Source organism: Carassius carassius, chromosome 31, assembly GCF_963082965.1.
Source record: "Carassius carassius chromosome 31, fCarCar2.1, whole genome shotgun sequence".
NCBI lineage: Eukaryota > Metazoa > Chordata > Actinopteri > Cypriniformes > Cyprinidae > Carassius > Carassius carassius.
Window position 1 is genome coordinate 6102248 of NC_081785.1, and position 12324 is coordinate 6114571.

Below are 12324 nucleotides of genomic sequence, written 5' to 3' on the forward strand. Positions count from 1 at the left end.
AAGAGTCAGTGGTCATCTGAATAGTCTGCGACTCTCTCTCATTACACTGCCTGATTAAGCAACAAGAAAATTTTCACAATGAATCAGGCTTATTGTAAAGAGCCTCCAGTGCCTTTCATATCTTCCATTCTCACTCTCAGAGCAGTCTTTGGAAGTGGGATAAATTGTGGAGTAATATAAACAGAGGATTGGTCTCTCCTGGAGCAGACGATGATTGAATATGTCGGGAAGTGGGTTAAGTCAAGGAGTTATTAAGAAGACGGCTGGAAATGACAGCGATGCCAAATGGAGCCAGTGGCTTGGGACGGGTTTGAAGCCAGGATGAGTTTTCAGGATAAGAGCTGGATTTAAATAAATTGACTTTCCCTTCCTGTGTCTAAAACGGATTGTTGTTGAGAGTTTTGGGGCCAAAGCGAGCGGTAAACATTCATTAGGAATCCATAGCCTTGGAACAAACAACACAGCTCCTCTCATTTTCCTCTGAATGCTCCCCAAAGCTTCATTGTCGTGACTTTCAATCCCAGTTACGTAATCCATTTACCACCTGTAAAGCTTGCTGGAGGAAATTGCCTCCAATTGGTCAATAAGCTTTTTAAGGATGTCACACAGACATCTCTTTTTATTCTATTTAAGAAGCCGCTGCGCCCAGGATGAGTGCAGATGTGGAAAGTCACAGTGATGTCCTATTAACTAAGTGAGCGAGTCACAAGATGCACACTTCGTAATCATTAATCTCTCCTCCCGGTAAGCACATTCTAATTTACAACCACAAGCTGTGGGTTTACAGCCTAGTTTCGCCTTCATGGCTTTGTGCTGAAAACGTGTCAGGATTTTAAGCATGGCATAAATCAAACTGTGGCATTCTCCTTATTTTAGTGTGTTATATCCTAATGTCGGGTGCTCAGTGAGGTGATTGGTTTTGGGTGGGTGTGTGTGCAATGGCTTTAGGTTGTGTTAGCTAGATGTGTGTGTGTGTGTTTGTGTGTAAGTGAAAGAGAAAGAGACTGTTCATCTGACAGGCCATGAGTGTTGTTTGGCATGCACTCTCTCTGGGTGTGTGGGACTGCTGGAACAACAGCTTAGTTTTCAGCGCACTCCTGTCAGACTGTTAAGAATAGACTGTCCTTGCTAACACTGCTCTTTTTCTTCACTGGTGACTGGGGTTTGCAGACCACCTGTGCTGTAGAGAAGAGACAAATAGAGAAATGCAGATGGAAATATAGTTGTTGCGTGCAGTGTTTTGAGTGTATCCTACCAATCCTCTCAGCAGAAAGGATTAGGTCTGGTCAGGCCAGTAGTTTAGATTTATACTTGTATGTCATGCCTATTTGTGTATGTTTATTTAGTTTAGGATATATATATAGTGGGAATGTTTGATAGATAAGATGATATTAAAATGACCTTGATGACAAGCAAATTTCGCAGAAATCCAAAGTGCATACATTTGCAAGGCATAAAATGCATGTACATAATAAAAAAGCAAGGTTGGCCTATTCACCCTGGGTCAACAGACCATCCTTATTTTTGAGCCTTGGTATGTATACAGATAAAGGGCACTATTTTAATGATCTAACTAAGCGTAAAGTATAAAGCGCACGGCAAAGGTGCACTCAGGACGTGTCCAAATCCACTTTTGCTATTTTAAAGACAGAAAAACAGTTGGCGTGCCCGGGCGCCTGGTCTAAACTTGTTGCCCTATTCTCTTAATGAGTAATGGGTGTTTTTTGGGCGTAACTTGCAATAAACCAATCAGAGTCTCATCTTCCATTCCCTTTAAGAGCCAGCTGCACTCGTGCCATGACGGATTTGCTATTTACACGGCGGAATTTGGCAAGTGCAAAGATAGAACGTGTCTCCGAGATGAAACGGAGCTGCTCATGTGTGCGAGCAAATAGCCTAATTCTGATACATGCGATGACTATCCATTATGACATGTAGGCATTTATATATATAGCAATGCACCTGAACACCTCTTTTTTAGACCAGCACACCCATGGGCACAAAAATGAGCACAAATGCATTTGCTAATTAAACAACGTGGCGCTGGACGAGAAAATGCGAATGGCGTCGGACTGAAACTAGCAATTATATGTATTATGTGTATTAAAGGGCCCAAAAAATGGTTTTCATCTTTTTCATCTTTACAGGTCGTGGCTTGTATTATTACGCACTCAATAACTCAAACACTGCAGCGTTGCTAATCGCATGTATTGTCTAAAAAAAAAAAAACATTGCTTAGGTACATATACAACCCGAATTCCGGAAAAGTTGGGACGTTTTTAAAATTTTAATAAAATGAAAACTAAAAGACTTTCAAGTAACATGAGCCAATATTTTATTCACAATAGAACATAGATAACATAGCAAATGTTTAAACTGAGAAAGTTTACAATTTTATGCACAAAATGAGCTCATTTCAATTTTGATTTCTGCTACAGGTCTCAAAATAGTTGGGACGGGGCATGTTTACCATGGTGTAGCATCTCCTTTTCTTTTCAAAACAGTTTGAAGACGTCTGGGCATTGAGGCTATGAGTTGCTGGAGTTTTGCTGTTGGAATTTGGTCCCATTCTTGCCTTATATAGATTTCCAGCTGCTGAAGAGTTCGTGGTCGTCTTTGACGTATTTTTCGTTTAATGATGCGCCATATGTTCTCTATAGGTGAAAGATCTGGACTGCAGGCAGGCCAGGTTAGCACCCGGACTCTTCTACGACGAAGCCATGCTGTTGTTATAGCTGCAGTATGTGGTTTTGCATTGTCCTGCTGAAATTAACAAGGCCTTCCCTGAAATAGACGTTGTTTGGAGGGAAGCATATGTTGCTCTAAAACCTTTATATCCCTTTCAGCATTCACAGAGCCTTCCAAAACATGCAAACTGCCCATACCGTATGCACTTATGCACCCCCATACCATCAGAGATGCTGGCTTTTGAACTGAACGCTGATAACATGCTGGAAGGTCTCCCTCCTCTTTAGCCCGGAGGACACGGCGTCTGTGATTTCCAACAAGAATGTCAAATTTGGACTCGTCTGACCATAAAACACTATTCCACTGTGAAATAGTCCATTTTAAATGAACCTTGGCCCACAGGACACGACGGCGCTTCTGGACCATGTTCACATATGGCTTCCTTTTTGCATGATAGAGCTTTAGTTGGCATCTGCTGATGGCACGGCGGATTGTGTTTACCGACAGTGGTTTCTGAAAGTATTCCTGGGCCCATTTAGTAATGTCATTGACACAATCATGCCGATGAGTGATGCAGTGTCGTCTGAGAGCCCGAAGACCATGGGCATCCAATAAAGGTCTCCGGCCTTGTCCCTTACGCACAGAGATTTCTCCAGTTTCTCTGAATCTTTTGATGATGTTATGCACTGTAGATAATGAGATTTGCAAAGCCTTTGCAATTTGACGTTGAGGAACATTGTTTTTAAAGTTTTCCACAATTTTTTTACGCAGTCTTTCACAGATTGGAGAGCCTCTGCCCATCTTTACTTCTGAGAGACTCTGCTTCTCTAAGACAAAGCTTTTATACCTAATCATGTTACAGACCTGATATCAATTAACTTAATTAATCACTAGATGTTCTCCCAGCTGAATCTTTTCAAAACTGCTTGCTTTTTTAGCCATTTGTTTCCCCCGTGCCAACTTTTATGAGACCTGTAGCAGGCATTAAATTTTAAATGAGCTAATTAAGTGGATAAAAGTGTAAAATTTCTCAGTTTAAACATTTGCTACGTTATCTATGGTCTATTGTGAATAAAATAGTGGCTCATGTGATTTGAAATTCCTTTAGTTTTTATTTTATTAAAATTTAAAAAAACGTCCCAACTTTTCCGGAATTCGGGTTGTATGATTAGCATTCCTCATGCTTAAGCAGCTTGAGGGATTATGTATACACGTATGAGGGCGAGATGTGTAGATTCTTGTTGTATGCTGCCAGAATAAACCTGTATCTTGTTTGTAGGCTCGACAGGTAGCTGTGGAGCTGGAAGCCAGCCGCCCCTAACAGCGGCATCAATATCACGTCTGGGGGCCACAGGCGGGGAAGAAATTTCTGCTGCACATTTCACAACTCCCATTGATACTTTCAGCAGTTGCCATGACAGCAACGTGCAGTGGTTTTAATGGAAGTGATTTTGTTCATATAAAATTGAGCCCTGGCCGTAACATCTCTCCCACGGTGCAGCAGGTCTTCATTTATCACAGGTGAAAATGCAGCTCTTCAGGATCCCAACCCCACCCCTCTTTGTGCATTCTTATTAGGACAAAAGAACAGCAAATAAAATGAAACAGGCTTAGGATCCATGATGTGCCACAATTAAGACACAATCAGAGCACATCTCAGCAGTGCAGTGGCTCTTCTTCCAACCCACTGGCTTGCAAGAGCAGAAGGTTTTCTTTTCTACAGTGGCATGCATCTTTGATTGCTTGTTGAGCTCCTGTGCCCTATGCATATCCAGAGATCTGTCGCATTGTTTATTTGAAGTAGAACCTGATTATGTCTGTTTTCTCCTTTTTGGATGATGAAACAATGTGTTAGAAAAGATGACAGTTGTCTACAGATACTTTAACTGTCTCATAGTACAGGGGTTTTCAGTCTGCAAGGCCATTTCACTGGAAAGAATAGTACTTATATATATTATTAGGGCTGTCAAATTTTGTGTTAATGTAATTTTTATGATTTTAATTTACAGTTTCATTAATCATGAGACTAATCATGATTATTGTATTCTGTTGTTTTTAGCCATAATAATTCAAATTAAAATCTATACTAAAATCTATGGAATGGTATTTATTGTCAGAAGTGGTATGCAAATTAATTTGAATTAAACTTAAAATTGTAATATCTTTACAATTTACTTTTCTGTGTCTTAGAATAAAAACTGTGCTGGTGTAGAGAAAAGTTAGGCCTATAGAGCATCTTTTCCTTCAGGTTTATGCAGCGTCAGTACAGTAGCAAAGCGTGCATTTTCTTGACAGTGACAGAGTAGCACTTGCAGTCTGCCATGCTTCTCCCCATCTTCCCTTGTTTCAAAATGAAATAAATAAAGAGAGCAGAAAAAAAGAACATCTGAACACCAATCAGAAGAATACACCTGTTCCTGTGGGCCACACTGATGATGTCATCACCCACCTCTTTCCATCTCCGGGGAAGGCTGCAGTGTCCTCCACAGGGAATCCTGGCACGGAGGTGTGAGACAAACGAATCGTCTAGGCAATATTTATCTCACTTATGGCCATCCAACACATTGCTGCCGAGCAAATCTTGCCCACTTTCTCATAATTCCATGCTGATTTCCATCCCAACAGAAATCCTGTGTGACTAAGAAGACTGGCTCATCGTGCTCACTACGCTCAGGTTCCATCTCGCCGCTCTGTGGTGCGTTATCAGAAGCGTCACAGATCACACACAGTGAGTGTTTCGTAGGAGTCGTGGCCTGGGCGGATGACTTGGCAGGTTGAGTTGATTAGCTGAGCGTTCACAGATACAGCAGCCACACTGCGTAGTAATAAGACCAACATCCCCAAGCCATGCGCTATTATTCTGATTACAACGGTATTCTAGCTATGACAATGTTTTAATTAGAGGATCTGCATGCTTCGATGAGTCTTCATCACTGCTCAGCCCCAAAGATATTCCTCATCTCTGGCTGAAGGCTAATAAGCACCCAAGCAGTTAAGAGCCTGAGGAGGAAGACACCTGTGCACATGGAATGGCAGGCCCATTTAGGGACCAACAACTCAGCCCTTCTTAAAAGTAGTTGGCCACCATCTGACAGTGGTCTGAATCTGGCACTGACAATTCAAGGGTTTGTTCACACAAAAATAAAAACGGTCATCCTTTACTCACCCTTGTGTTGTTTCAAACCCGTAAGACTTTTCCTGTGGAATGTAGAAGACGTTTACGTTTTGGACAACTGATACATTTCTCAAAATATCTTCTTTTGTGTTCTGCAGAATCTCAAAATGTCTTTAATAAGATTGAATGGCATACAGGTTTGGAATGACATCATGTTTTATTTTTTATTTTATTTTTATTTGTTTTGTGATTTATGAATGATTGGAAAGCACACGTTAACAGTTTAATTGGTCTGAAACACTGCCTTGTAAAATTTACTGCATTAGCATATAGAGTGTTTTTTCTTATGTACAGAAAATGGACATTATAATACATACATAAACTGATTCAGAATAAAATTGAAAAGAGAACTGAATCAAAATCAGATTCTATAAGAAAATCTGTGTAAGTACACAGCCGTATTGTTACATTCATTCAAACAATAGATTGTTTATGTTGACTCCATTGAAAGGGCTTTGATTGACACTGCCATGTTAACTACAACTAGCAGCGTATGAAAGAAGAGACAGCTAAAATATCACTCGTCTGTCTCTTCTCGCTGAGATAAAGACCGTGAAGACTATACAGTCCCTCCATGTCCAGTACTGTGCCCTCTTTTATGACAACCTGTCAGTCTGTTTGATGCAAAGCCCTAGTTCTAATATCACATCACTCAGTCAAACATGGCAATGCCTGAATTGGTCCTCTTCGCTATGTAAATTAGATTGTCAGTACACGCAATCCTCTTCACACGTGATTATGCTCAACCTTGTCACACTTTAATTGCAACCTCTTGATTGCAGGCTAGCAAGAGAGATATGTTGCCTTATTCTTTAAATCAGTGGGAGTTGTACAGGTGTTCAAAAGCTGTACGTGAAGTTTCAAGCAGTCATTCTCACTCTTTGCCATCATTCTTTCTGTTGAAAGCCTCGAAGAGGTGCGGAGGTTCATGCTTGATGTCTCAACGGTCCTCCTCCATGGGGAGGACTTCATTAGTATCTAATTAGATGTGTGGTACACTTCCATTTGAATGTGAGTCACCGGCATGGAAAAAGGAAGTGTGATATTCCAGTTGCTGGATGCTTAATGTTGTTTTAATTTTCCTCCCTGTTGCTACCAAATTTCCCTCACATCTGCTGTGTTTGCACACGATCAGTCTGCTGTTGAAAGTAAAAGAGAAATCACCCCAGTGAGTGAGAGGCAGGAAAATTCCAGCTCCCTCTATATATTTTCCCTTATGTTTGCTCTACCTCATCTGCAATTGGAGGAGCAGTTTCCCTGTGGCGGTTTTTATCTGCATTAATCTTGGTCTTGGTAAAAACATCCGCTTAATGAGTTTTATGTGATTGCAATCTGATTCTGTGCTTGCAGACTTGCGTGATACACTGTAGACAATAAACAGCTGAACCAGGGATGGCCAAAAAGCAGGAAATAAAGTTATCTCTCCAGCAGAATAGCTATTTTAATTTCATCTTTGAAAAAGGAAGTGAGCACTGAGAGGAAGAAATGCTCTTTAATGTCCTCCTCTGCTCCTTGGACACAATTCAATTTGCTCACACTGTTTTTATCTGCTTGTTATGTCAGATTGTATATTAGTTTTTTTTATATGCTTCATTGTCTTTGCTTTTACTTTTTGTATCAAGGCACTTTTTTGGTGATCGCTCCAGTTCGAAAAGCTAATTTCATTTCTAAACTGGTACTTCCTGAAATTCATGGCTTTTTAGTTTAAGACCTTTAGTCAGAGTCAAGGCGTTTTTTTCCTGCCACATGACTTCCACCTCAGGGCTCATAAGACTCAGTCAGCTGAAAATGAGCAGCTCTCCACACGTCCGCCACCTGCCCAGGGAATGACTACCACCAGGAAGTGAAATAAGTCGGGCGCTGACTCGCTCAAGTCAATCAGACAGCACTTACTTGCAAGGTTAGAGTGTACATCAGTCACTTTCACACCTGAGAGTTTAAATACATCTACCACCTCTACTATTCAACTGTGTCAGCCCACAAAGATACAGTACTGGACTACACCTGCTAAACCAGAAAACCTCACATTTATGGATTATCAGATTGCATCAACAGCATAAGAGCATTTCCAAAGGTTAAACTATTGCAGGCCATGTTAGTGATGAAGTGCCTGGGATATAGATCAAAGAAAGGATGTCATTTGAAGGAATTTGAGCGAGAGAGCTGAAGCATTGCATATTACTTGCTCTCCTGCTATTCAGTTTAAGTTTATATCAAACACTGACAGATACTCAATAGTGTTTTCTGAGTTTAATATTGCAGAACACTTTGCCCCTCACTTCTTTTCTTTTTTTTGATGCCATTCTGAAATTCAGCTTTAGTCTGAATGCTTTTAAAATGTACAAACTAATCAGATCTTATGTGCATTATGTCCTTAAATGTCTTATAATGATTTGACTCAAAAAGTTGAGGGGTAAGATGGTGTAGGATATCCTCCGGGGGAAGATCTCTCACCACTTGACCACATGTCACTACATATTAACAGATTTTGTTGTCGTTTTTGATTTTTGCGCTCTTAATATTATTTCACTGTCTTTAATATTTTGAACATTTTGAATTATTCTTTCTAAAGAGTTTGTGCTTGTGCTTGTACATGCTATCAATACATCTCTACATATGACTGTTTGGATACAATAAATGGATACTTTTCTTAAAAGGGGCATCTTCCTCCATCTTACCCTTCTATACTTGCTTGTTGATACACTAACATTAACACATTTATTTGTTGTCCATTTATTTAATTGTACAGGCATGCAGATCAGGATTCTGATGGTCATATCAGCTTCAAAGACTTTGAAAATGTCATCAGCTATGGTTTGGCGAACATCTGCAGCTCCACACAAAATAAGAGTCTGGAAACTGCTTCTGAAAAAAATACATCAAACTAGATCTCCCATAAAACAACCTTGCAATTGGTTTCCCTCCTTTTGGCTTTCAGTATAAAGCTTTGACAGTCAGCTGTTCACATTGACTCTCCAAAAGATAATTGTTAGCAATTTAGAGAACATTGTTTTGGCCTTGTCTGCTGAAAGGCAGAGTAACCTCAAATGCTTGATACTTGGGTTTGATGATGAGTTTTGATGTTGTATCGATCCATTTGGACTGAGGTTGCACCATGTAATAGAGAAACACACATTTCTATTGTGCAGTTGCCTTACAAACTACATTAAATTTAACGAAACCTCTCAGGGTCTACTTCACTAGGTGCGGGAACAACATTCTTGTCCCAGCTTTCTGATATTATGTACTCTGTGTCTCTTTAAATAAATTCTGTGAGTTCTGTCACCCCATTTTATGGCAAGTAAGTGGTCGGATCTTTACAATTCTTCTTCCTCGTTCAATTTCCATCTGCAAAATAGTCAGTTTGCCTTAATATTGAATATTTATTCAGATTCTGTTTTTGCAGAACTCCCTGCTAGTGACATACAGTATATTAAAAAGCCCAAGCGTACTCATTCAGGGAGGATTTGATCCAACTCGTCTTGTTATATGTGATTATGGAACTGTAAATACTTGTTTGTGTTTCGAGAGATTTGCTGCACTCCCATCTGAATAAAGATTCATTTTTTTTTGTAATCACTCCTGAGTCTTTATCTGTACGACATGACGCTCATTCTATCCACAATCCATTAGGTGGCTCAGGAGGCATCAAGTAAGGAAATGGCCGTAGAGAAAAATAATACAGTTTTAATCAAATACAGTTTTAATCAAATACGTACTTAATCCACACAACTGACAGTTGTGGATGACCAAATGCATTTGAAAATTATTAATTACTTTAATTATTTGAAATATTTGAAAAGTTATATTAATATAGTAATTAATATTTCAAAAGTTAATTACTTTACTTTATTAGATCTCTTACCTTCATCCAATGTGATGTGCACATGTGAGTGTCCGTTTCCGCACACCATGTGTAGGTTTGCATGTGTCATTGGCTGTTTAGAAGAACCGTATGTCTAGGTATCATCAATAAGACCTGCTTTTACCAACTCTGTGTATTTGTATTGAAATGGGCATGAGAGAGAAACAAGGTGGGGTGGGGTTGGTGGAGGAAGAACAAGAGAACATGGTAAGGATGAAATATCATTAATCAGGACTGGCAGATACAAATGAGGGACCTTGCTCTCTGCTCAACCTGCTAACAAAAAGAGAGCTTCACCACAAAGCGCTCTATCTGTGGAGGACGAGAAGCTCTGTTTCAGTCCATCAGTGCCGTATTTGCAGGGTTCTTGTGTAGTTCGTTTCTGAGCCGACCTGTCACAGGCTCCTTGTTCATTCTGTTGTCACCGGTGCTACTGAAAAAGAAGTCATTGTTAACATGTAAAGCAAAATTTATGGGTAGTGTGTTTGAATAGAAGACTATGCAGATGGTCTAGAAATTCAATGTAATAGGTATTTTTGAGGTTGAATGCCCAAATATGCACATTATAATGAAAACATTGGAGCCGTGGCCTAACAGTTGACCCAGCAGGTGCTTTGAGCCCAAAGTGTTCATGTGAATGACACAAGTTAGTATCAATCTTATAGATTTTCTCATATTTCCAACCTTCTTCATTGTTTCATGTCACCTCTACAATTTTGATCAATCAATAAAAGGCAAAAAAGAACAAGAAAAAAGAGATTTTACATCATATTTGCTACTCGGGGAAGGCTTGGTGACCAAGTGAGAGGTAAGGACATATATTAAACCTTGCTTTCTAATCTGAGATAATGCCTGTGATACTTTTATGTAATCTGAATGATCGAGATTAAGATTAATAGAGAAAGCCGCCTAATTATAAATTCTAAATTTTCCCTTTGGTAAAAGGGAAATTTGAAAAAATAAATAAATAAATGTTTGCTCCAAGCTAGTTTTTGTAAAGGCTTACAGTCACTGATAAATGCTGACAGTGAAGGCACATTCCAAGGCGCTATGAGCATATTGATTTCCTTATGGGTGGCCTATTAAACATGACTAATAGATACTTTCCTCTTTTTCTTTCTCTTAAGCTGTGTTTAGCCACACAAGAGCCCAAATGTAATGAAGAGAATGGATGAAAAATGACGGGTGATTTACTCAGAACTCCGATGAACTGACAAAACTGATGCGGCGTCTCCTCACGGTACCCTAAATCACTCATCACGTTCAAAAATTAAAGATGTGTTCTTCGTTTATTTGTGTATTAGCTTAATGAGGTATGAAACTGCTACATGGGTGGAATTAGAACACTTTATGTCTTCAGTTTTGAAGGGTTGTTTCAATTGATTTTTTCCCCTTTATTTTATGTGCCACTCCAAAAGATTTTTTATAGGTTCAGGAAATCCAACTGCTCTTTGAAACCTTTATATCCAGATAAATGTTTTATTTGCTTTGCTGCTGGTGTTTCCAAATGGAATTGCAATAAAATGACAAATATGTTTTCGAACAGATTTCTTGAACAATCACTCCTTCTGCCATTGGACAAACTGATAGTCCTGCTCTAAACTCACACCATTGGTTGAACTGATGTTGATGGTAAGATTTACAAGACAAAATTCACAATCAGTCAAGTGCATGGTGTAGAAATGAATGGATCTGCTTTATGTACATAGAGAAACAGTACATGCATCATTAGTAAATTAGAAATTTACCGCTGATTAGTCTTTGAAGTCACATTAATGATGCAGTTACTCTGAAGTCACTTTAATGAAGGCACTTGATGTAATATTGTAATATATCAATTGAGATTCCATAGTGAGACCTTGATATCACAGAGGCTCTGAAATTATACATTTAAGTCACTTTCTTGTGAAATTATTTAAGTCACTTTCTGTTGAACCTGATAGAAGGCATTTGGTGTTGAATGCAACATATGTGGCCTTCATGCACCCCACAAGATTCATTTTACTTCATTCCTTGGTGGCTGGGCATAGAGTCTCTGAACTCTAATTATATGTGCAAACAGAGCTGAAGCCCATATTACTGTATCACAGAGGGTTTGGCTCAATTAGCTTGTGTAAATATCACACTGGCAGCCACTGAAGAGCCTCTTATCACCGTATTATGTTTAAAGGTGCTGTTTTGTTTCACTGCCTTTGATTCATTATTGCACAAACATTAAATCATTATGTTTTAACAAGCCTCTTCTGTTTCTGCGCTAATTAATTAAAGCTCATCAGTAAATGTAATATCAGGATATGATGCATTCACATCATCCATTTGATGCATTTGCTCTTTTACCGATTTATGCATTTTATCAGCATCATGGACAAATGGCTGACAAAAGCTGATTTTGAAACACTCCATGATGCTATTGTGTGGATTTGTCTTGTATGTTCCCTGATACTCTCGTCAGATCATCCATTTTTCCCAGATTAATCCATAATTGCAACCCATGGTCCCCGTACGATGGATGTTAACTTTATGGTGAATGACAGTAATTTACTGGCTAATAAAATTAAAGTTTTCTTTGTAATCAAGTCCACTTATTTCCACATGA

The 12324-nt window shown here is 39.2% G+C and overlaps 1 protein-coding gene across 2 annotated transcripts in view; it reads left to right on the forward strand.

The window, feature by feature from the left end:
* Positions 1-9433, forward strand: part of efcab11 (EF-hand calcium binding domain 11) — a 50087-nt gene extending 40654 nt beyond the window's left edge. The window contains exon 6 of one of the 2 annotated variants that reach the window (XM_059519621.1): positions 8613-8720. Coding sequence is in view for 1 of the 2 variants with exons in the window: in XM_059519619.1 (XP_059375602.1) it covers positions 8613-8751 (139 nt within the window). In the remaining variant the exon portion in view is untranslated. Of the gene's footprint in view, positions 1-8612 lie in introns of both variants that reach the window. The other variant, XM_059519619.1, reaches the window with a different exon arrangement.
* Positions 9434-12324: the final 2891 nt, after the last annotated feature.